At 43.5% G+C, this 26176-nt stretch overlaps 1 protein-coding gene across 1 annotated transcript in view; it reads right to left on the reverse strand.

Annotated features, from left to right (window-relative positions):
- Positions 1-271: 271 nt before the first annotated feature.
- Positions 272-26176, reverse strand: part of MAPK4 (mitogen-activated protein kinase 4) — a 43370-nt gene continuing 17465 nt past the window's right edge. The window contains exons 2-5 of the mRNA XM_075268574.1: positions 5300-5444; positions 2472-2633; positions 2123-2324; positions 272-1410 (exon numbers count right to left, since the gene is read on the reverse strand). Of these exons, the coding sequence (XP_075124675.1) occupies positions 720-1410; positions 2123-2324; positions 2472-2633; positions 5300-5444 (1200 nt within the window). The 3' untranslated portion in view covers positions 272-719. The remainder of the gene's footprint in view (positions 1411-2122; positions 2325-2471; positions 2634-5299; positions 5445-26176) is intronic.

Below are 26176 nucleotides of genomic sequence, written 5' to 3' on the forward strand. Positions count from 1 at the left end.
AAGAAGATACAGGAAGACGACGTTCCTGAAGACGATGGAGGCAGCGCTGGAGAGTTCTCTGGCAGCATTGGGGACGCCCCTAGTGCTGTTTGAGTGCTGGGGCCCGCCCCCAGTGCTGCAAGAGTACTCATCTGCATACCGGCAAAAACCGGTATTTCTACAGGAATGGCAGCGCGGAGAAGACATCTAAAGGTAGGAGAAGAATAGCCTTTCTTAAGGCAAAAAATGCAATCTGAATGATAGGATCCCTTTAAGCTATATTGTAGTCAGCAAAATTCTGATAAATGATATGTAAGAGCCTAAGGATAATGTAAGTCAATGCAGTGTAAGGAATTTTTTGATCAATTACATATGCACCAGAAAAAAAAAAAATCAATAGATGCAATGTCCTTTCATCAAGTATTATTGTAAGGCATCAAATATTGAGCAGTGATTTTTGCGAGCCTTTAAATAAAAGGCATTAAAAAAGTTTTGCTATGTAATGAGGTTACATCAGCCGTATACAGATACAAACAAAAAAATCTGACTGCCTTCAATCTCCATCGATCACTCGATCCGAGATGCTTCAGGCGTCTTTGTAGGTTGTACCCTATTACAGATACAAGCTGTAACATCTTGGCGTAAAAAAATGTGCTCAGTAGAATTTACCATCATACTATCCAAAAAGTATCATCAACACTTCATGAAGATAATCCCATACTATGGTCCAACCACTCATCCTACCACCTGTCCTTCTGAAATACTTCCTTCTGGGCTATATCATTCGGATGTTCGGGAATACAAGCACCATTAATATCATTAAGCTTGTTGTCAGGCATTTCTTCTTGGCTAGTACATAATTTAAGCGCCCTGGTAATAAAAACATCCAGATCGAAAGAAGATTCTGCATCCTTGGAGATATCTCTTGGAGAGTGAGAAGGAGGACATGGAAGACATTGTTCATGGTCCTCATGAGTCTCGGAAGCAGGACTTGCTGGGCATTCGAGACCAGTCTGGGTGCTCTTGACCCATTGAGCAATTTCCAAAAAGAGGTTTGATGGCTCTTCTTCCCGTGCAAGGTCTCCCGTCGGTGGGATTGTAGTTTTTTTCCAGGTCGATAGATCTAAAATAAGTTTAGGTTCTGAATAGTGGTGTGGTTTGTTGTCTCTCCATAATAATTTATCCAGATAAGAAGGAGACCCTACTTTGTACTCACATGACCGTCCACAGTCTCCCTCAAAAACCCGGTCCATTGAGGAATGGGACTGTTCTAGGAACCTTTCTGAGCTACTTTGGGAGTATTTTCGAGGATCAACTTGAGCTTCTTCTGCTTGGGATCCTGAACCCGCACGCGGATCACGTTGAACATCACTCATACCAAGACTCTGATCTTGTCTCCAGTCCATGTCCGAGGATAAACTTACTTGATACCTATGAGAAGATATAATATTATTACACATGAAGCTAATATGGCACCATGTACATGTCTCATGTGTCTCTGCTCTGTAGAGGATCTCCCACAATCAGTATTATTTTGGTGGGCCTCCAAAAGCCCCTAACAAATAGACCATAGAAGCCTTCCAGTTTATGTGTCTTCTGATGGAGCATTATTGTGTTAGAACCTAGGCCCACCGGAGAAATCTTCCAGTACTTTGGGCAGAGTCCAATAATACCAACAACATATGCCATGTCTTCCAACACATGCCATACATGGGACAGGGCTACTGATACATCTAGTTGAAGAAGAGCTGGAACATCCCAGAGAAATGTAGGAATCGGATGCTGATGCTACTGACACAACAAAAACAAGCACTTAGAACTGTCATATCAAAGTTTACCTAACCCCAAAAAGTTTGAAAGAGGATCCTTTCAACCAAGCATCATGACATCTTTTAAGGGGCTGGTCATATACTTGAGGGCATCTGAAGAACTAAGCAAATCACCACCTTAATAGATGCCATCCCTTGCATTCCATGCCACAAAGGGTCAAGTCAACCCACCATGGTAGAATCAGAAGCTCTCGAATCATGGTGGGACACACTATTCATAAATTAGTTGTCCCATCGTGACTAAAGAACATCAAGAACATTCATTTGCCCTCCTACATTCTCTGTTCTGTAAACATACAAGGACCAAGTCCCACCTGTCCCAGTTGGATAACTGGCTTCGACTTGCTTCCATTAGTAAAATATCATCAATCTCATCCTCGATGCGGAAGGGTTGAAGGGATATTGGTTCATCTTCTGGGCATGAATATGTAGACATATATGGATGCTGTAGAGCAGCTTCAGCTGTCAAACGGTCCATTGGGTTGAAGGTCAAAATCTTCTCCAAGAAATCGATGGCTAAGGGTTAAAGATGAAACCAAGCTTATATAGTTATCAGAAGGACTGAAGGTTAAGAAAGTAGACTTAGCTTAAGGTTGACTTATTGTGTAGACTGTTGGTGGATGAACTTCGAGAACATGTTGACCTAAAAACCGTAAAACCCACCTTCTAGGTTCATCTCCGGCAGAAGTTTCCTCAGTGGCCTCTTGATTTCCCAGTTGGAGTTGACGAATGACGGCATCACTTTCAACAGCTCTTCCTTGTCTTCCTTGTGAATGACAGGGATTGTGTCCAAGATCAGTTGCATCTGTTCCAATTCGTGATTTCCTAGACAACCATAGAAAATATAGTTATCAATGCATTGGAGGATTAAGATGTCCAACTATTGATGAGACATATTTCTTCATTCCATGCATGGAGCATTCCATTGCTTCATTCAAGGTCTACAGGACAAAGTCCATACTCATTGTAAGCTCTCACTGAGGCCCGGTTCACATGAGCCTTTGGGTTTCCATTCGGGAAGTCCGCTTGGGGACCCGAACGGAAACCTGAACGGAAACCTATATGCATTAGAAAGTGGTTACCTAAAAAACCACATGGACCCCATAGACTATAATGAGGTTTTTGTGGTTTCTGTGATCAAAGTTGAACCCCCCCCCCCCCCCCGATCAGACAGTTATCACCTATCCTCTAACTAGGCCATATGCTGTGATTGTAAGACAACCCCTTAAAGGGATTCTACCATTAAAAATCTTTTTTTCTGTGGCTAACACGTCGGAATAGTCTTTAGAAAGGCTATTCGTCTATTACCTTCAGATGGGATCTCCACCGCGCCGTTCCTTAGTAATACCGTTTTTTACCGGTATGTAAATTAGTACTCTGGCAGCGATGGGGGCGGGCCCCAGCGCTGAAAATGCGATGAGGGCGTCCCCACCGCTGCCCGAGAACAGGATCCTGCACCGCCTCTATCTTCTGCTGGATCCTCCCCTTCTTTCTTCATCTTTCTTCTGACGCCTGCGCAGATGGCTCTGCCACTGAGACACTAGTAGAGCTGACTGCGCATGCGCGCAATTGCGGGCTCGGAACTATGGCCGCGCATGCGCAGTCGGCTCTACTAGTGTCAGAGCCGACAGAGGTGAAGCCGCCGAAGAAAGACGAAGAAAGAAGGGGAGGATCCAGCAGAAGATAGAAGCGGTGCAGGATCCTGTTCTCGGGCAGCAGTGGGGACGTCCCATCGCATTTTCAGTGCTGGGGCCCGCCCCCATCGCTACCAGAGAACTAATTTACATACCGGTAAAAACCGGTATTACTAAGGAACGGCGCGGCGGAGATCCCATCTAAAGGTAAGAGACGAATGGCCTTTCTAAAGGCTATTCTGACGTGTTAGCCACAGAAAAAAGATTTTTAATGGTAGAATCCCTTTAAAATGACATCAAATTTATAGATATTTTACACACTAGGTGGCGCCGTTAATACAGATTTTTCTCAGTTTTTTATCAAAACCAACAGTTAAAGAGTTAAGTAAAGGAAGATGGCTTGAGCGTCAGCGTAGAGCAGAAGTAAAAGATTCCCATCTACGTTGGAGCTATCCTTTCTTTCAGCCCGTAATGAGTCATGTGGGACTTAATTATCCTGCTGTGGCAAGCGATGTGTGGCGCGGCAATTAGGAAAGCAAAGCGACGTGAGGCTTATTTAACGATTGCTGTAATAAAAAAAAAAGGAAGCGATAGGTGGTTAAATCTGCGGGAGTCAGAATCACATCAAAGTTAGAACTTGAACCCTGTATAGATCTTAAAGAGGAACTCCACAGTATACAAAACAGTCAGTTTGGGCGGAGTTAAATGAAATCTCCTACCCACTTTTGATTTGAGCACTTTTGACGGGAACCAGTGGGGGGTTCTAGAAGGCAAAATATGGCCAGGGTATATTCAACCCCATCCCTTTAAAGGAATTTAAAGGGATTCGACCATTAAAACTCTTTTTTTTCATCTCGTTCACACGTTGGAATAGCCTTAAGAAAGGCTATTCTTCTCCTACCTTTAGAAGTCGTCTCCACCATGCCGTTCGGTTAAAATCTCGTTTTTTGTCTGTATGCAAATGAGTTCTCTCGCAGCACTGAGGGAGGGCCTCAGCGCTTAAACAGCACTGGGGGCGTCCCCAATGCTGTGAGAGAACTCTCTCTAGCGATGCCTCCATCTTCTTCAGAAACTTGTCTATTTCCAGTGCTAGGGGTCACACTTCAACGCCTCACATCGGGCCGCTGGCTGAGCCGAGTGCACATGCCGCGGCCATTTTTTTGTGGCCGCTTACGCGAGCATGTGCATTACGCTCCTGCAGTTCTATGAAATACAGAGCGTACTGGCATGTTCGTGTAAGAGGCCACAAAAAATGGCCGCGGGCATGTGCACTCGGCTCTGCCTGCGTCCCGATGTCAGAGCCGACTGCGCAGGCGTCGAAGTGTGACTGCAGCCAGAAGAAGAGAAGTGAAGAGGCGGTTGCTGAAGAAGATGGAGGCATTGCTGGAGACAGTTCTTTCGCAGCATTGGGGACACCCCCAGTGTTGTTTGAGCGCTGGGGACCGCCCCCAGTGCTGCGAGATAACTCATTTGCATATCGATCAATATCAGTATTTTAACAGAACAGCGGGCCGGAGACGACTTGTAAAGGTAAGGCTATTCCAACGTGTCAACTAGAAAAAAAAAAAAGTTTTAATGGTAGAATCCCTTTAAGAATTTTATCAAGTTTAAAAGATTTTCTTTATCTTAGTGGTGACATCTTTTGTCTCGATCAATGGATACGACCGTGAGTGCAGGAACTTTCTATGCTCTGGGACTTGTCTGAAATCCAGCCATGATGTCAAAACAGAACAAACACATTATTTCTCTTCTACAGACTTACCTCAGATCAATGGAGCTACAAATATATCCATGAGACATTTCCTTTAAGGAGGGCACAGGGTGAGCTATAATAAACGTATAGATAAATTTACTCACCTGCAAAAAGCATCCGGCCGGTCAGCATTTCTGCTAATATGCACCCGGCCGCCCACATGTCAATGGCTTTGGTATAGTTATTAGGTGAGAGGAGAAGGCGAGGAGATCGATACCACTTAGTCACGAGCCCTTCGGAGAGATAACCCTGAAAGAAAACAGAATAAGGATATTTAAAGGGTCACTCCGCTATTCATCTACTGCCTTGTTTCTGCCTTGGTTCTCTTCTTAAAATCTTGCAGATAACACAGTTGTTAAATTCTCCCTGATCCCATAAGGCGTTACTGGAAATACTACTGTCTAATAAGACAAGAAGAAGACGACACCACTGATGGTCCTTGGACTGGAGAAGGTAAGGAGTACGATACCCCTACAGAGGGATAGCTGCTTTGTCTCCGGACATTGTCGGACTGAGGAGCTTTGGTACCTGAACGATGATATAAGACAATGGCACCATTGGGTGTGGTGGGGCCTGGGAGTACAATTCTCTGTACTCACCGCTCCTAGGACTCCCTAAACCTTCTGTGTACCATTGACTCTCTTGTGTAGGCACCAGTATCTGCTAAGGAGCAGTAGGTCCAAGGAGTGGTAAATACAGAGAATCCTACCTACCAGGACTTTGGAGCACCTTGTGTGGGACCTGAGATGACAATACTGTGTGGGACCTAAGGGACACTATATAGTGTGGGCCCTAGTGGGACGATATCGTGCGGGACCTGTGAGAACTAAACTGTATGGGACCTGGGAGCAGAGGCAGAACTTGAGCTCCAGGGCCCCGATGTAAAATCTGTAATTGCACCCCTACCTGCCATTTGCCAGTTAGAGTAATGGTATATATTACGTGGTAGAGGGACCTTTGGGGCCCCCTCAGGGTACAGGGCCTGGTATCAACTGCTACCGCTGTACCCCCTGTGGGGATGATACCGTACGGCAGCTGGAAGGATCTATACAGAGTGGGACCTGGGGAGCACAATGTAGTGTTCAACCAGGAAGGACTATATTGTGTGGAACTTGGGGTGCTCTATACTGTGTGGATCCTGGGGGCAAAGACATAACTTGAAGCTCCAGGTCCCCGATGTAAAATCGGTAATGAGGCCCATACCTGCCTTGTGCATGTACAATAGAGGTATATTTTACGGGGTAGAGGTACCTTTGAGGTCCCCTCAGGATCCAGAGCCCAGTAGAGACGTCTACCACTGCACCTCCTATAGGCACACCCCTGCCTGTGGGATCGATACTGTGCGGGATCTGGGGGACACTATAGAGTGTGGTACTTGGGGAGCATGCTATAGTGTGGGACCTTGGAGGATTATACAGGGTGGGAGTTGGAGGGCACCATATTGTGCAGGGTGTGGAGATGTTATACCAAGTGGGGGAGCCCAGGGGACACTATAGTGTGTGTAGGAAACTCTGACTGCGATACACACACCTCCTCACCACAATACGCCCCCCATCATATTCCCCCTTCCGTCTAGAAAATCCTGGGTGTGCCTCTGGACTAGGAAGTCACAAAATGCACCAAATTTATCACAGTGCCTAATGCTGAGTAATGGAATGGTAGAACTTAGACACTATTCACTTTTTACACCAGCTTTGGTGCCGCCCCCAAATTTTGCACCCAAAAACTGCTGAACGTAAAAATTCTGCAACAATGATCTTAGTAAATGTGGGCCATTGCTAGCACAGGTCAGTCGTACTGATTATCCTAAAGTTCCTTTGTCGTATTCTTTAAGATATTGATTCATCAGTCCATTAATAAAGTTACGTAAGGATTAACTAATGTCTGAGCACAAGTAGACTGTAAGACGTTCCAAAGCAAAGTACACAAGTCGATCTTGTGACTCACACCTCGCACTACCTGAGACCTTTGTTTCCTTTGTGATTTCATCATGTAAGGGATAAAAGTTGGCAAGGGCAAAAAGTAAAGTCTACCGCCAGTGGTGTAACTAGGAATGGCGGGGCCCCGTGGCGAACTTTTGACATGCCCCCCCCCCACACCGATGCTGAAGACCTCGGCCGACTGATCTTTACCGCTGAAGCCCCCCACCCCCCCACGCGCATTTGTGCGCACACTATAACACCCCATATTGGCCCCTGCACACAGTATTATGTCCCCATACTGGACCCAGTACACAGTATTATGCTCCATAGTGGCCCCTGCACACAGTATTATGCCCCATAGTGGCCCCTGCACACAGTATTATCCCCATAGTGGCCCCTGCACACAGTATTATGTCCCATAGTGGCCCCTGCACACAGTATTATCCCCCATAGTGGCCCCTGCACACAGTATTATCCCCCATAGTGGCCCCTGCACACAGTATTATGCCCCATAGTGGCCCCAGTACACAGTATTATGCCCCATAGTGGCCCCAGTACACAGTATTATGCCCCATAGTGGCCCCAGTACACAGCATTAGGCCCCATTGTGGACACACATAAACAATTATTATAGTCTATATATCTTTTCAGACCCCAGAATATAATAATCGGAGACCCAGAGGGATACAAACATAACAAACTACTGTTACTTACCTATCTCCCAACTCCCCTGCATTCTCCGTCGCTGTTGGCCATCTTCCGGGACGTCATGTGACCGGGGCCCTGCGTCGCGGGTCATATGACGTCACGCAAGTAAGCCAAAGCCTGCCTGGAGAGGTAAGTAACACAGTGTTTTATGTTTTTTACCTCTCCCAGGCCTCTGATCGTTATACTTGGGGCTTCTAAAAGACCCCCAAGTATAATAGTGCTTGTGGGGCCCGCGCCGTCACTTACCGATCCCGGCCTCTGCCAGGATCGGTAAGTATATAAGGCCCGTTACCGGCTGGAGATACTCCAGCCAGTAACGGCCTATTAAAAAAAAACAAAAAACGCAGCGGTAGTGGCTGTCGCCAGGCACCTAATGTCCCGGGCCCTGTGGCAGCTGCTACCACTGCTATCACGGTAGTTACTCCCCTGTCTACCGCCATTCAATAAGACGTTAGACGTCATCACCGGAGGTGAAGACTAGTGGTTAACAGAGGAACTGCACTTCATCACTACAAATCCTGTGAATAGGTCATCAGTATCAATTACCTTCAGGTCTTGGACAACCCCTTTAATGGCTTTCCAAATGGACTATCCCGGAGGATGTTCATTCGTTTGACACATAGAGATAACACTGTTTTCTTGGAAACCTAGAAAACCCTTCAATTCTACTCCCCAACCCCCCTCCAAAATGTTTTCAATTTTTTCCCCCCGTTTCTCCCCCACAAAACACGAAAGATAAAACCGACCAGCGAGCTCATAATAGAGAGTGTAACATTCCTGCCGTAGTGACAGCGCCCTAATAGATTAGATATTTCAATTGTTCTAATCTCCGTCTCTTCGACACGCCGCGCAAGTGGAACGCATTATCTGGGAAGAGATCCAAGTGACGGGCGTACTGTTATCATTAGCACTGCTGAATCAGAGGATGCACAAGAGCGGCCGAGTGTTATCGAATTAGCCCAATGTTTTCTCTGTCCTCTAGTGAGGATTTCATTTGCTGGCAGAAAATGAATGAAAACAAAACACGTTTCATGATATTTTTAGATGTTTTTAAAATCCTAATTGCTTTGTAATTTACCGGAGATAATATCAGAGAATTTTGATGGGTAGAACCAATAATAACTAACAAACTAACTAACTAACTAATATCACTATATACATACCTTGCATCAAAACAGCATTTTACAATGAATTTTGGTGGTTTTGAGAAGTGTTTTTTGGCTTCAAAGCTTGGGACAGTCCTGCGTTTGCTCCAGTCAGTAGACCCAGGCTGTCTCAACTTCAACTCATTGGCGTCCTCCCATAGGCAGAGGCAGAGATCCGGGCGTTGCAAGGATGTCCAAAACAGATAACGGAAGGTGAGTATAAATGATTTGGTTTTTGTTTGTCACCCCCTCTGGGTCTCCACCTATTATACTCTGGGTTTTAAGGGGACCAAGGAGTATAAAAATTTCCCTTGCAGTTCTATCTGAACAAGTTTTGACTGAGCCAGGGGATCGCTGTCCAATCACAGGAGGAAACAAATCTTCTGAAGTTCGTTCATCTTTAGTACAAGAAAATTTTAAAAAATTTTGTCTATTTTGCCTACTTTTGCCATGTTCAATGACAATCAAAAATAACCCATGTATCTGCAGGGCTGGGGTGATATGCTGGTTCTGGTGATACACTTACTATAACACAAATATAATCATGTAATTAAAGAGTTAAGAAGTACACTCACCGGCCACTTTATTAGGTACACCATGCTAGTAACGGGTTGGACCCCCTTTTGCCTTCAGAACTGCCTCAATTCTTCGTGGCATAGATACAACAAGGTGCTGGAAGCATTCCTCAGAGATTTTGGTCCATATTGACATGATGGCATCACACAGTTGCCGCAGATTTGTCGGCTGCACATCCATGATGCGAATCTCCCGTTCCACCACATCCCAAAGATGCTCCTCTATTGGATTGAGATCTGGTGACTGTGGAGGCCATTGGAGTACAGTGAACTCATTGTCATGTTCAAGAAACCAGTCTGAGATGATTCCAGCTTTATGACATGGCATTGCATTATCCTGCTGAAAGTAGCCATCAGATGTTGGGTACATTGTGGTCATAAAGGGATGGACATGGTCAGCAACAATACTCAGGTAGGCTTTGGTGTTGCAACGATGCTCAATTGGTACCAAGGGGCCCAAAGAGTGCCAAGAAAATATTCCCCACACCATGACACCACCACCACCAGCCTGAACCGTTGATACAAGGCAGGATGGATCCATGCTTTCATGTTGTTGACGCCAAATTCTGACCCTACCATCCGAATGTCGCAGCAGAAATCGAGACTCATCAGACCAGGCAACGTTTTTCCAATCTTCAATTGTCCAATTTCGATGAGCTTGTGCAAATTGTAGCCTCAGTTTCCTGTTCTTAGCTGAAAGGAGTGGCACCCGGTGTGGTCTTCTGCTGCTGTAGCCCATCTGCCTCAAAGTTGGACGTACTGTGCGTTCAGAGATGCTCTTCTGGCTACCTTGGTTGTAACGGGTGGCTATTTGAGTCACTGTTGCCTTTCTATCAGCTCGAACCAGTCTGGCCATTCTCCTCTGACCTCTGGCATCAACAACGCATTTCCGCCCACAGAACTGCCGCTCACTGGATGTTTTTTCTTTTTCGGACCATTCTCTGTAAACCCTAGAGATGGTTGTGCGTGAAAATCCCAGTAGATCAGCAGTTTCTGAAATACTCAGACCAGCCCTTCTGGCACCAACAACCATGCCACGTTCAAAGGCACTCAAATCACCTTTCTTCCCCATACTGATGCTCGGTTTGAACTGCAGGAGATTGTCTTGACCATGTCTACATGCCTAAATGCACTGAGTTGCCGCCATGTGATTGGCTGATTAGAAATTAAGTGTTAACGAGCAGTTGGACAGGTGTACCTAATAAAGTGGCCGGTGAGTGTATATTTCAGCTAAAGCCAGTAAATCTCAACCAAGCTAAACCATGAGAGAATTCCCCCGGACAATGTTGCTTGGTCCAGTTCCCTAGGCTCCGAGGAGATTGTGTTTGATTTGCTTTCAATAAGAGTTTCTAAGCCTGAACTGAATGTGTTTGTGGAGGCCACCAAGGCCAACACTGACCTCATCCATCAAGAGCAAGCAGTAATAAAAGCCTCTTGTAGGGCACAGAGTGTCCGTAGTGACCAGCCGGGCAACCACAATACTTGATGAATGCTGATCACTGATATTTGTTCCACAGCCATTGTCCATCCAAGCTGGCACTAGATAAAGTGGACCAGCAGCCAAGAGAGCCGGACACTGAATCTGCTGCTGGATTTAGTCAGAGAGGATAGAACTGTAGACATTCATGTATGACATATGGGGATTAAAGGGGATCCCCAACACTGGACGGGATAATGTTCTACTTTCTCATATTATATTTCTTCGTTACAACTACTAGGATAGTAAACAGTCCGCTCACAGTGCAGTCCTGTTCTGAGCTTTACTATGGAGCGTCACAGTCCCCCCTACTGTGTATAGTATCCATTATCCTGCACTGTGACATCACTGTGTGTATTATCCCTGTACTGTGACATCACTGTGTGTATTATCCCTGTACTGTGACATCACTGTGTGTATTATCCTGTACTGTGACATCACTGTGTGTATTATCCCTGTACTGTGACATCACTGTGTGTATTATCCCTGTACTGTGACATCACTGTGTGTATTATCCCTGTACTGTGACATCACTGTGTGTATTATCCCTGTACTGTGACATCACTATGTCTATTATCCCTGTACTGTGACATCACTGTGTGTATTATCCTGTACTGTGACATCACTGTGTGTATTATCCTGTACTGTGACATCACTGTGTGTATTATCCCTGTACTGTGACATCACTGTGTGTATTATCTCTGTACTGTGACATCACTGTGTGTATTATCCTGTACTGTGACATCACTATGTCTATTATCCCTGTACTGTGACATCACTGTGTGTATTATCCTGTACTGTGACATCACTGTGTGTATTATCCTGTACTGTGACATCACTGTGTGTATTATCCCTGTACTGTGACATCACTGTGTGTATTAGCTCTGTACTGTGACATCACTGTGTGTATTATCCCTGTACTGTGACATCACTTTGTGTATTATCCTGTACTGTGACATCACTGTGTGTATTATCCCTGTACTGTGACATCACTGTGCGTATTATCTCTGTACTGTGACATCACTGTGCGTATTATCTCTGTACTGTGACATCACTTTGTGTATTATCTCTGTACTGTGACATCACTGTGTGTATTATCTCTGTACTGTGACATCACTGTGTGTATTATCTCTGTACTGTGACATCACTGTGTGTATTATCTCTGTACTGTGACATCACTGTGTGTATTATCTCTGTACTGTGCCATTACTGTGTGTATTATCTCTGTACTGTGACATCACTGTGTGTATTATCCCTGTACTGTGACATCACTGTGTGTATTATCCCTGTACTGTGACATCACTGTGTGTATTATCTCTGTACTGTGACATCACTGTGCGTATTATCCCTGTACTGTGACATCACTGTGCGTATTATCCCTGTACTGTGACATCACTGTGTGTATTATCCCTGTACTGTGACATCACTGTGTGTATTATCTCTGTACTGTGACATCACTGTGTGTATTATCCCTGTACTGTGACATCATTGTGTGTATTATCCTGCACTGTGACATCACTGTGTGTATTATCCCTGTACTGTGACATCATTGTGTGTATTATCCCTGCACTGTGACATCATTGTGCGTATTATCCCTGTACTGTGACATCACTGTGTGTATTATCTCTGTACTGTGACATCACTGTGTGTATTATCCCTGTACTGTGACATCATTGTGTGTATTATCCTGCACTGTGACATCACTGTGTGTATTATCCCTGTACTGTGACATCATTGTGTGTATTATCCCTGTACTGTGACATCACTGTGCGTATTATCCCTGTACTGTGACATCACTGTGTGTATTATCTCTGTACTGTGACATCACTGTGTGTATTATCCCTGTACTGTGACATCATTGTGTGTATTATCCTGCACTGTGACATCACTGTGTGTATTATCCCTGTACTGTGACATCATTGTGTGTATTATCCCTGTACTGTGACATCACTGTGTGTATTATCCCTGTACTGTGACATCATTGTGTGTATTATCCCTGTACTGTGACATCACTGTGTGTATTATCTCTGTACTGTGACATCACTGTGCGTATTATCTCTGTACTGTGACATCACTGTGTGTATTATCCCTGTACTGTGACATCACTGTGTGTATTATCCCTGTACTGTGACATCATTGTGTGTATTATCCTGCACTGTGACATCACTGTGTGTATTATCCCTGTACTGTGACATCATTGTGTGTATTATCCCTGTACTGTGACATCACTGTGCGTATTATCCCTGTACTGTGACATCACTGTGTGTATTATCTCTGTACTGTGACATCACTGTGCGTATTATCCCTGTACTGTGACATCACTGTGCGTATTATCCCTGTACTGTGACATCACTGTGCGTATTATCCCTGTACTGTGACATCACTGTGTGTATTATCCCTGTACTGTGACATCACTGTGCGTATTATCTCTGTACTGTGACATCACTGTGTGTATTATCCCTGTACTGTGACATCACTGTGTGTATTATCCCTGTACTGTGACATCATTGTGTGTATTATCCTGCACTGTGACATCACTGTGTGTATTATCTCCTGTACTGTGACATCACTGTGTGTATTATCCCTGTACTGTGACATCATTGTGTGTATTATCCCTGTACTGTGACATCACTGTGTGTATTATCTCTGTACTGTGACATCACTGTGTGTATTATCCCTGTACTGTGACATCACTGTGTGTATTATCTCCTGTACTGTGACATCACTGTGTGTATTATCCCTGTACTGTGACATCACTGTGTGTATTATCTCTGTACTGTGACATCACTGTGTGTATTATCTCTGTACTGTGACATCACTGTGTGTATTATCTCTGTACTGTGACATCACTGTGTGTATTATCCCTGTACTGTGACATCACTGTGTGTATTATCTCTGTACTGTGACATCACTATGTCTATTATCCCTGTACTGTGACATTACTGTGTGTATTATCCTGTACTGTGACATCACTGTGTGTATTATCCTGTACTGTGACATCACTGTGTGTATTATCCCTGTACTGTGACATCACTATGTCTATTATCCCTGTACTGTGACATCACTGTGTGTATTATCCCTGTACTGTGACATCACTTTGTGTATTATCCTGTACTGTGACATCACTGTGTGTATTATCCCTGTACTGTGACATCACTGTGCGTATTATCTCTGTACTGTGACATCACTGTGCGTATTATCTCTGTACTGTGACATCACTTTGTGTATTATCTCTGTACTGTGACATCACTGTGTGTATTATCTCTGTACTGTGACATCACTGTGTGTATTATCTCTGTACTGTGACATCACTGTGTGTATTATCTCTGTACTGTGACATCACTGTGTGTATTATCTCTGTACTGTGCCATTACTGTGTGTATTATCTCTGTACTGTGACATCACTGTGTGTATTATCCCTGTACTGTGACATCACTGTGTGTATTATCCCTGTACTGTGACATCACTGTGTGTATTATCTCTGTACTGTGACATCACTGTGCGTATTATCCCTGTACTGTGACATCACTGTGCGTATTATCCCTGTACTGTGACATCACTGTGTGTATTATCCCTGTACTGTGACATCACTGTGTGTATTATCTCTGTACTGTGACATCACTGTGTGTATTATCCCTGTACTGTGACATCATTGTGTGTATTATCCTGCACTGTGACATCACTGTGTGTATTATCCCTGTACTGTGACATCATTGTGTGTATTATCCCTGTACTGTGACATCATTGTGCGTATTATCCCTGTACTGTGACATCACTGTGTGTATTATCTCTGTACTGTGACATCACTGTGTGTATTATCCCTGTACTGTGACATCATTGTGTGTATTATCCTGCACTGTGACATCACTGTGTGTATTATCCCTGTACTGTGACATCATTGTGTGTATTATCCCTGTACTGTGACATCACTGTGCGTATTATCCCTGTACTGTGACATCACTGTGTGTATTATCTCTGTACTGTGACATCACTGTGTGTATTATCCCTGTACTGTGACATCATTGTGTGTATTATCCTGCACTGTGACATCACTGTGTGTATTATCCCTGTACTGTGACATCATTGTGTGTATTATCCCTGTACTGTGACATCACTGTGTGTATTATCCCTGTACTGTGACATCATTGTGTGTATTATCCCTGTACTGTGACATCACTGTGTGTATTATCTCTGTACTGTGACATCACTGTGCGTATTATCTCTGTACTGTGACATCACTGTGTGTATTATCCCTGTACTGTGACATCACTGTGTGTATTATCCCTGTACTGTGACATCATTGTGTGTATTATCCTGCACTGTGACATCACTGTGTGTATTATCCCTGTACTGTGACATCATTGTGTGTATTATCCCTGTACTGTGACATCACTGTGCGTATTATCCCTGTACTGTGACATCACTGTGTGTATTATCTCTGTACTGTGACATCACTGTGCGTATTATCCCTGTACTGTGACATCACTGTGCGTATTATCCCTGTACTGTGACATCACTGTGCGTATTATCCCTGTACTGTGACATCACTGTGTGTATTATCCCTGTACTGTGACATCACTGTGCGTATTATCTCTGTACTGTGACATCACTGTGTGTATTATCCCTGTACTGTGACATCACTGTGTGTATTATCCCTGTACTGTGACATCATTGTGTGTATTATCCTGCACTGTGACATCACTGTGTGTATTATCTCCTGTACTGTGACATCACTGTGTGTATTATCCCTGTACTGTGACATCATTGTGTGTATTATCCCTGTACTGTGACATCACTGTGTGTATTATCTCTGTACTGTGACATCACTGTGTGTATTATCCCTGTACTGTGACATCACTGTGTGTATTATCTCCTGTACTGTGACATCACTGTGTGTATTATCCCTGTACTGTGACATCACTGTGTGTATTATCTCTGTACTGTGACATCACTGTGTGTATTATCTCTGTACTGTGACATCACTGTGTGTATTATCTCTGTACTGTGACATCACTGTGTGTATTATCCCTGTACTGTGACATCACTGTGTGTATTATCTCTGTACTGTGACATCACTATGTCTATTATCCCTGTACTGTGACATTACTGTGTGTATTATCCTGTACTGTGACATCACTGTGTGTATTATCCTGTACTGTGACATCACTGTGTGTATTATCCCTGTACTGTGACATCACTATGTCTATTATCCCTGTACTGTGACATTACTGTGTGTATTATCCTGTACTGTGACATCACTGTGTGTATTATCCTGTACTGTGACATCACTGTGTGTATTATCCCTGTACTGTGACATCACTGTGTGTATTAGCTCTGTACTGTGACATCACTGTGTGTATTATCCCTGTACTGTGACATCACTTTGTGTATTATCCTGTACTGTGACATCACTGTGTGTATTATCCCTGTACTGTGACATCACTGTGCGTATTATCTCTGTACTGTGACATCACTTTGTGTATTATCTCTGTACTGTGACATCACTGTGTGTATTATCTCTGTACTGTGACATCACTGTGTGTATTATCTCTGTACTGTGACATCACTGTGTGTATTATCTCTGTACTGACATCACTGTGTGTATTATCTCTGTACTGTGCCATTACTGTGTGTATTATCTCTGTACTGTGACATCACTGTGTGTATTATCCCTGTACTGTGACATCACTGTGTGTATTATCCCTGTACTGTGACATCACTGTGTGTATTATCTCTGTACTGTGACATCACTGTGCGTATTATCTCTGTACTGTGACATCACTTTGTGTATTATCTCTGTACTGTGACATCACTGTGTGTATTATCTCTGTACTGTGACATCACTGTGTGTATTATCTCTGTACTGTGACATCACTGTGTGTATTATCTCTGTACTGACATCACTGTGTGTATTATCTCTGTACTGTGCCATTACTGTGTGTATTATCTCTGTACTGTGACATCACTGTGTGTATTATCCCTGTACTGTGACATCACTGTGTGTATTATCCCTGTACTGTGACATCACTGTGTGTATTATCTCTGTACTGTGACATCACTGTGTGTATTATCCCTGTACTGTGACATCACTGTGTGTATTATCCCTGTACTGTGACATCACTGTGTGTATTATCTCTGTACTGTGACATCACTGTGTGTATTATCTCTGTACTGTGACATCACTGTGTGTATTATCCTGTACTGTGACATCACTGTGTGTATTATCCCTGTACTGTGACATCACTGTGTGTATTATCTCTGTACTGTGACATCACTGTGTGTATTATCCCTGTACTGTGACATCACTGTGTGTATTATCTCTGTACTGTGACATCACTGTGTGTATTATCCCTGTACTGTGACATCACTGTCTGTATTATTCCTGTACTGTGACATCACTGTGTGTATTATCTCTGTACTGTGACATCACTGTGTGTATTATCTCTGTACTGTGACATCACTGTGTGTATTATCTCTGTACTGTGACATCACTGTGTATTATCCTGTACTGTGACATCACTGTGTGTATTATCTCTGTACTGTGACATCACTGTGTGTATTATCTCTGTACTGTGACATCACTGTGTATTATCCTGTACTGTGACATCACTGTGTGTATTATCTCTGTACTGTGACATCACTGTGTGTATTATCTTTGTACTGTGACATCACTGTGTGTATTATCCCTGTACTGTGACATCACTGTGTGTATTATCCCTGTACTGTGACATCACTGTGTGTATTATCCTGTACTGTGACATCACTGTGTGTATTATCCCTGTACTGTGACATCACTGTCCGTATTATCTCTGTACTGTGACATCACTGTGTGTATTATCTCTGTACTGTGACATCACTGTGTGTATTATCCTGTACTGTGACATCACTGTGTGTATTATCCCTGTACTGTGACATCACTGTGTGTATTATCCTGTACTGTGACATCACTGTGTGTATTATCCCTGTACTGTGACATCACTGTCCGTATTATCTCTGTACTGTGACATCACTGTGTGTATTATCTCTGTACCATACCTCCCAACCGTCCCGATTTCCGCGGGACAGTCACGATTTAGGTGACATGTCCCGCGGTCCCGGTTGGAGGGAGGTATGTCCCGATTTCAACTCAGATCTGCGTCCAGAGGACGCAGATCTGAGTTGAACACATATGCGGCTGAAGCAAGGAGCTGACACAGGTCAGTTCCTCGCTTCAGCCGCATATGTGTCAGCGAGAGAGGCGCGCAGAGATCGGCGAGGGAGCAGAGGAGAAGGTAAGTTTAATGTGGAGGTGGAACGTGAATCTGGGGGAAGATAAAGGAGGGGACGGCATGACACTGGGGGCAGAGATGGGGGACATGAATCTGGGGGAAGAGATGGAGGGACATGAATCTGGGGGCAGAGATGGAAGGGGGACATGAAACTGGGGGCAGACATGGGGGACATGAATCTGGGGGCAGAGATGTGGGGACATGAATCTGTGGGCAGAGATGGAGAGGACATGAATCTGGGGGCAGAGATGGAGGGACATGAATCTGGGGGCAGAGATGGAAGAGGGACATGAAACTGGGGGAGAGATAGAGGGGGGACATATAATTTACGGGTGACAGTAGGAGGATTATACTGTGTGCGGGTACATGAAAAATTAATGAGTGGGCGGAGTCAACACAAAAGTGGGCGGGGCTAAATTTGCAGCGGCGCGCGCGCACATTTTGTCCCTCTTTCGGTTCTTCAAAAGTTGGTAGGTATGCTGTACTGTGACATCACTGTGTGTATTATCCCTGTACTGTGATATCACTGTGTGTATTATGCCTGTACTGTGACATCACTGTGTATTATACTATACTGTGACATCACTGTGTGTATTATACTATACTGTGACATCACTGTGTGTATTATCCCTGTACTGTGACATCACTGTGTGTATTATCTCTGTACTGTGACATCACTGTGTGTATTATCTCTGTACTGTGACATCACTGTGTGTATTATCCCTGTACTGTGACATCACTGTGTGTATTATCTCTGTACTGTGACATCACTGTGTGTATTATCCCTGTACTGTGACATCACTGTGTGTATTATCCCTGTACTGTGACATTACTGTGTGTATTATCCCTGTACTGTGACATCACTGTGTGTATTATCCCTGTACTGTGACATCACTGTGTGTATTATCCCCGTACTGTGACATCACTGTGTGTATTATCCCTGTACTGTGACATCACTGTGTGTATTATCTCTGTACTGTGACATCACTGTGTGTATTATCCTGTACTGTGACATCACTGTGGGTATTATCCTGTACTGTGACATCACTGTGGGTATTATGTCTGTACTGTGACATCACTGTGTGTATTATCCTGTACTGTGACATCACTGTGTGTATTATCCTGTACTGTGACATCACTGTGGGTATTATGTCTGTACTGTGACATCACTGTGTGTATTATCCTGTACTGTGACATCACTGTGTGTATTATCTCTGTACTGTGACATCACTGTGTGTATTATTCCTGTACTGTGACATCACTGTGTGTATTATCCTGTACTGTGACATCACTGTGTGTATTATCCCTGTACTGTGACATCACTGTGTGTATTATCTCTGTACTGTGACATCACTGTGTGTATTATCCTGTACTGTGACATCACTGTGTGTATTATCCTGTACTGTGACATCACTGTGTGTATTATCCCTGTACTGTGACATCACTGTGTATTATACTATACTGTGACATCACTGTGTGTATTCTCTCTGTACTGTGACATCACTGTGTGTATTATCCCTGTACTGTGACATCACTGTGTGTATTATCTCTGTACTGTGACATCACTGTGTGTATTATCTCTGTACTGTGACATCACTGTGTGTATTATCCCTGTACTGTGACATCACTGTGTGTATTATCCCTGTACTGTGACATCACTGTGTGTATTATCTCTGTACTGTGACATCACTGTGTGTATTATCCCTGTACTGTGACATCACTGTGTGTATTATCCCTGTACTGTGACATCACTGTGTGTATTATCCCTGTACTGTGACATCACTGTGTGTATTATCCCCGTACTGTGACATCACTGTGTGTATTATCCCTGTACTGTGACATCACTGTGTGTATTATCCTGTACTGTGACATCACTGTGGGTATTATGTCTGTACTGTGACATCACTGTGTGTATTATCCTGTACTGTGACATCACTGTGTGTATTATCTCTGTACTGTGACATCACTGTGTGTATTATCCTGTACTGTGACATCACTGTGTGTATTATCCCTGTACTGTGACATCACTGTGTGTATTATCTCTGTACTGTGACATCACTGTGTGTATTATCCTGTACTGTGACATCACTGTGTGTATTATCCTGTACTGTGACATCACTGTGTGTATTATCCCCGTACTGTGACATCACTGTGTGTATTATCCCTGTACTGTGACATCACTGTGTGTATTATCCCTGTACTGTGACATCACTGTGTGTATTATCCCCGTACTGTGACATCACTGTGTGTATTATCCCTGTACTGTGACATCACTGTGTGTATTATCTCTGTACTGTGACATCACTGTGTGTATTATCCTGTACTGTGACATCACTGTGGGTATTATCCTGTACTGTGACATCACTGTGGGTATTATGTCTGTACTGTGGCATCACTGTGTGTATTATCCTGTACTGTGACATCACTGTGTGTATTATCCTGTACTGTGACATCACTGTGGGTATTATGTCTGTACTGTGACATCACTGTGTGTATTATCCTGTACTGTGACATCACTGTGTGTATTATCTCTGTACTGTGACATCACTGTGTGTATTATCCTGTACTGTGACATCACTGTGTGTATTATCCCTGTACTGTGACATCACTGTGTGTATTATCTCTGTACTGTGACATCACTGTGTGTATTATCCTGTACTGTGACATCACTGTGTGTATTATCCTGTACTGTGACATCACTGTGTGTATTATCCCTGTACTGTGACATCACTGTGTGTATTATCTCTGTACTGTGACATCACGGTGTGTATTATCCCTGTACTGTGACATCACTGTGTGTATTATCTCTGTACTGTGACATCACTGTGTGTATTATCCTGTACTGTGACATCACTGTGTGTATTATCCTGTACTGTGACATCACTGTGTGTATTATCCCTGTACTGTGACATCACTGTGTGTATTATCTCTGTACTGTGACATCACGGTGTGTATTATCTCTGTACTGTGACATCACTGTGTGTATTATCTCTGTACTGTGACATCACTGTGTGTATTATCCTGTACTGTGACATCACTGTGTGTATTATCCCTGTACTGTGACATCACTGTCCGTATTATCTCTGTACTGTGACATCACTGTGTGTATTATCTCTGTACCATACCTCCCAACCGTCCCGATTTCCGCGGGACAGTCACGATTTAGGTGACATGTCCCGCGGTCCCGGTTGGAGGGAGGTATGTCCCGATTTCAACTCAGATCTGCGTCCAGAGGACGCAGATCTGAGTTGAACACATATGCGGCTGAAGCAAGGAGCTGACACAGGTCAGTTCCTCGCTTCAGCCGCATATGTGTCAGCGAGAGAGGCGTGCAGAGATCGGCGAGGGAGCAGAGGAGAAGGTAAGTTTAATGTGGAGGTGGAACGTGAATCTGGGGGAAGATAAAGGAGGGGACGGCATGACACTGGGGGCAGAGATGGAGAGGACGGCATGACACTGGGGGCAGAGATGGGGGACATGAATCTGGGGGCAGATATGGAGGGACATGAATCTGGGGGCAAAGATGGAGGGACATGAATCTGGGGGCAGAGATGTGGGGACATGAATCTGGGGGCAGAGATGGAAGGGGGACATGAAACTGGGGGCAGATGAAGGGTGTATATGAAACTGGGGGAGAGATAGAGGGGGGACATATAATTTACGGGTGACTGTAGGAGGATTATACTGTGTGCGGGTACATGAAAAATTAATGAGTGGGCGGCGTCAACACAAAAGTGGGCGGGGCTAAATTTGCAGCGGCGCGCGCACATTTTGTCCCTCTTTCGGTTCTTCAAAAGTTGGTAGGTATGCTGTACTGTGACATCACTGTGTGTATTATGCCTGTACTGTGACATCACTGTGTATTATACTATACTGTGACATCACTGTGTGTATTATACTATACTGTGACATCACTGTGTGTATTATCCCTGTACTGTGACATCACTGTGTGTATTATCTCTGTACTGTGACATCACGGTGTGTATTATCTCTGTACTGTGACATCACTGTGTGTATTATCCTGTACTGTGACATCACTGTGTGTATTATCTCTGTGCTGTGACATCACTGTCTGTATTATCCCCGTACTGTGACATCACTGTGTGTATTATTCCTGTACTGTGACATCACTGTGTGTATTATCCCTGTACTGTGACATCACTGTGTGTATTATCCTGTACTGTGACATCACTGTGTGTATTATCTCTGTACTGTGACATCACTGTGTGTATTATCTCTGTACTGTGACATCACTGTGTGTATTATCTCTGTACTGTGACATCACTGTGTGTATTATCCCTGTACTGTGACATCACTGTGTGTATTATCCTGTACTGTGACATCACTGTTTGTATTATTCCTGTACTGTGACATCACTGTGTGTATTATCCTGTACTGTGACATCACTGTGTGTATTATCCCTGTACTGTGACATCACTGTGTGTATTATCTCTTTACTGTGACATCACTGTGTGTATTATCCTGTACTGTGACATCACTGTGTGTATTATCCTGTACTGTGACATCACTGTGTGTATTATCCCTGTACTGTGACATCACTGTGTGTATTATCTCTGTACTGTGATATCACTGTGTGTATTATCTCTGTACTGTGACATCACGGTGTGCATTATCTCTGTACTGTGACATCACTGTGTGTATTATCCCTGTACTGTGACATCACTGTGTGTATTATCCTGTACTGTGACATCACTGTGTGTATTATCCCTGTACTGTGACATCACTGTGTGTATTATCCTGTACTGTGACATCACTGTGTGTATTATCCCTGTACTGTGACATCACTGTGTGTATTATCCTGTACTGTGACATCACTGTGTGTATTATCCCTGTACTGTGACATCACTATGTGTATTATCCCTGTACTGTGACATCACTGTGTGTATTATCCTGTACTGTGACATCACTGTGTGTATTATCTCTGTACTGTGACATCACTTTGTGTATTAGACCTGTACTGTGACATCACTGTGTGTATTATCCCTGTACTGTGACATCACTGTGTGTATTATCTCTGTACTGTGACATCACTGTGTGTATTATCTCTGTACTGTGACATCACTGTGTGTATTATCCTGTACTGTGACATCACGGTGGGTATTATCCTGTACTGTGACATCACTGTGGGTATTATCTCTGTACTGTGACATCACTGTGTGTATTATCTTGTACTGTGACATCACTGTGTGTATTATCCTGTACTGTGACATCACTGTGTGTATTATCTCTGTACTGTGACATCACTGTGTGTATTATCCTGTACTGTGACATCACGGTGGGTATTATCCTGTACTGTGACATCACTGTGGGTATTATCCCTGTACTGTGACATCACTGTGTGTATTATCCTGTACTGTGACATCACTGTGTGTATTATCCCTGTACTGTGACATCACTGTATGTATTATCCTGTACTGTGACATCACTGTGTGTATTATCCTGTACTGTGACATCACTGTGTGTATTATCCTGTACTGTGACATCACTGTGTGTATTATCCCTGTACTGTGACATCACATTGTGCATTATCTCTGTACTGTGACATCACTGTGTGTATTAGACCTGTACTGTGACATCACTGTGTGTATTATCCCTGTACTGTGACATCACTGTGTGTATTATCCCTGTACTGTGACATCACTGTGTGTATTATCCTGTACTGTGACATCACTGTGTGTATTATCCTGTACTGTGACATCACTGTGTGTATTATCTCTGTACTGTGACATCACTGTGTGTATTATCCTGTACTGTGACATCACGGTGGGTATTATCCTGTACTGTGACATCACTGTGTGTATTATCTCTGTACTGTGACATCACTGTGTGTATTATCCCTGTACTGTGACATCACTGTGTGTATTATCTCTGTACTGTGACATCACTGTGTGTATTATCCTGTACTGTGACCTCACTGTGTGTATTATCCTGTACTGTGACATCACTGTGTGTATTATCTCTGTACTGTGACATCACTGTGTGTATTATCCTGTACTGTGACATCACGGTGGGTATTATCCTGTACTGTGACATCACTGTGGGTATTATCTCTGTACTGTGACATCACTGTGTGTATTATCCTGTACTGTGACATCACTGTGGGTATTATCCTGTACTGTGACATCACTGTTGGTATTATCTCTGTACTGTGACATCACTATGTCTATTATCCTGTACTGTGACATCACTGTGTGTATTATGCCTGTACTGTGACATCACTGTGTATTATACTATACTGTGACATCACTGTGTGTATTATACTATACTGTGACATCACTGTGTGTATTATCCCTGTACTGTGACATCACTGTGTGTATTATCTCTGTACTGTGACATCACGGTGTGTATTATCTCTGTACTGTGACATCACTGTGTGTATTATCCTGTACTGTGACATCACTGTGTGTATTATCTCTGTGCTGTGACATCACTGTCTGTATTATCCCCGTACTGTGACATCACTGTGTGTATTATTCCTGTACTGTGACATCACTGTGTGTATTATCCCTGTACTGTGACATCACTGTGTGTATTATCCTGTACTGTGACATCACTGTGTGTATTATCTCTGTACTGTGACATCACTGTGTGTATTATCTCTGTACTGTGACATCACTGTGTGTATTATCTCTGTACTGTGACATCACTGTGTGTATTATCCCTGTACTGTGACATCACTGTGTGTATTATCCTGTACTGTGACATCACTGTTTGTATTATTCCTGTACTGTGACATCACTGTGTGTATTATCCTGTACTGTGACATCACTGTGTGTATTATCCCTGTACTGTGACATCACTGTGTGTATTATCTCTTTACTGTGACATCACTGTGTGTATTATCCTGTACTGTGACATCACTGTGTGTATTATCCTGTACTGTGACATCACTGTGTGTATTATCCCTGTACTGTGACATCACTGTGTGTATTATCTCTGTACTGTGATATCACTGTGTGTATTATCTCTGTACTGTGACATCACGGTGTGCATTATCTCTGTACTGTGACATCACTGTGTGTATTATCCCTGTACTGTGACATCACTGTGTGTATTATCCTGTACTGTGACATCACTGTGTGTATTATCCCTGTACTGTGACATCACTGTGTGTATTATCCTGTACTGTGACATCACTGTGTGTATTATCCCTGTACTGTGACATCACTGTGTGTATTATCCTGTACTGTGACATCACTGTGTGTATTATCCCTGTACTGTGACATCACTATGTGTATTATCCCTGTACTGTGACATCACTGTGTGTATTATCCTGTACTGTGACATCACTGTGTGTATTATCTCTGTACTGTGACATCACTTTGTGTATTAGACCTGTACTGTGACATCACTGTGTGTATTATCCCTGTACTGTGACATCACTGTGTGTATTATCTCTGTACTGTGACATCACTGTGTGTATTATCTCTGTACTGTGACATCACTGTGTGTATTATCCTGTACTGTGACATCACGGTGGGTATTATCCTGTACTGTGACATCACTGTGGGTATTATCTCTGTACTGTGACATCACTGTGTGTATTATCTTGTACTGTGACATCACTGTGTGTATTATCCTGTACTGTGACATCACTGTGTGTATTATCTCTGTACTGTGACATCACTGTGTGTATTATCCTGTACTGTGACATCACGGTGGGTATTATCCTGTACTGTGACATCACTGTGGGTATTATCCCTGTACTGTGACATCACTGTGTGTATTATCCTGTACTGTGACATCACTGTGTGTATTATCCCTGTACTGTGACATCACTGTATGTATTATCCTGTACTGTGACATCACTGTGTGTATTATCCTGTACTGTGACATCACTGTGTGTATTATCCTGTACTGTGACA

The sequence above is a fragment of the Leptodactylus fuscus genome, chromosome 1, assembly GCF_031893055.1.
Source record: "Leptodactylus fuscus isolate aLepFus1 chromosome 1, aLepFus1.hap2, whole genome shotgun sequence".
NCBI classification, from domain to species: domain Eukaryota; kingdom Metazoa; phylum Chordata; class Amphibia; order Anura; family Leptodactylidae; genus Leptodactylus; species Leptodactylus fuscus.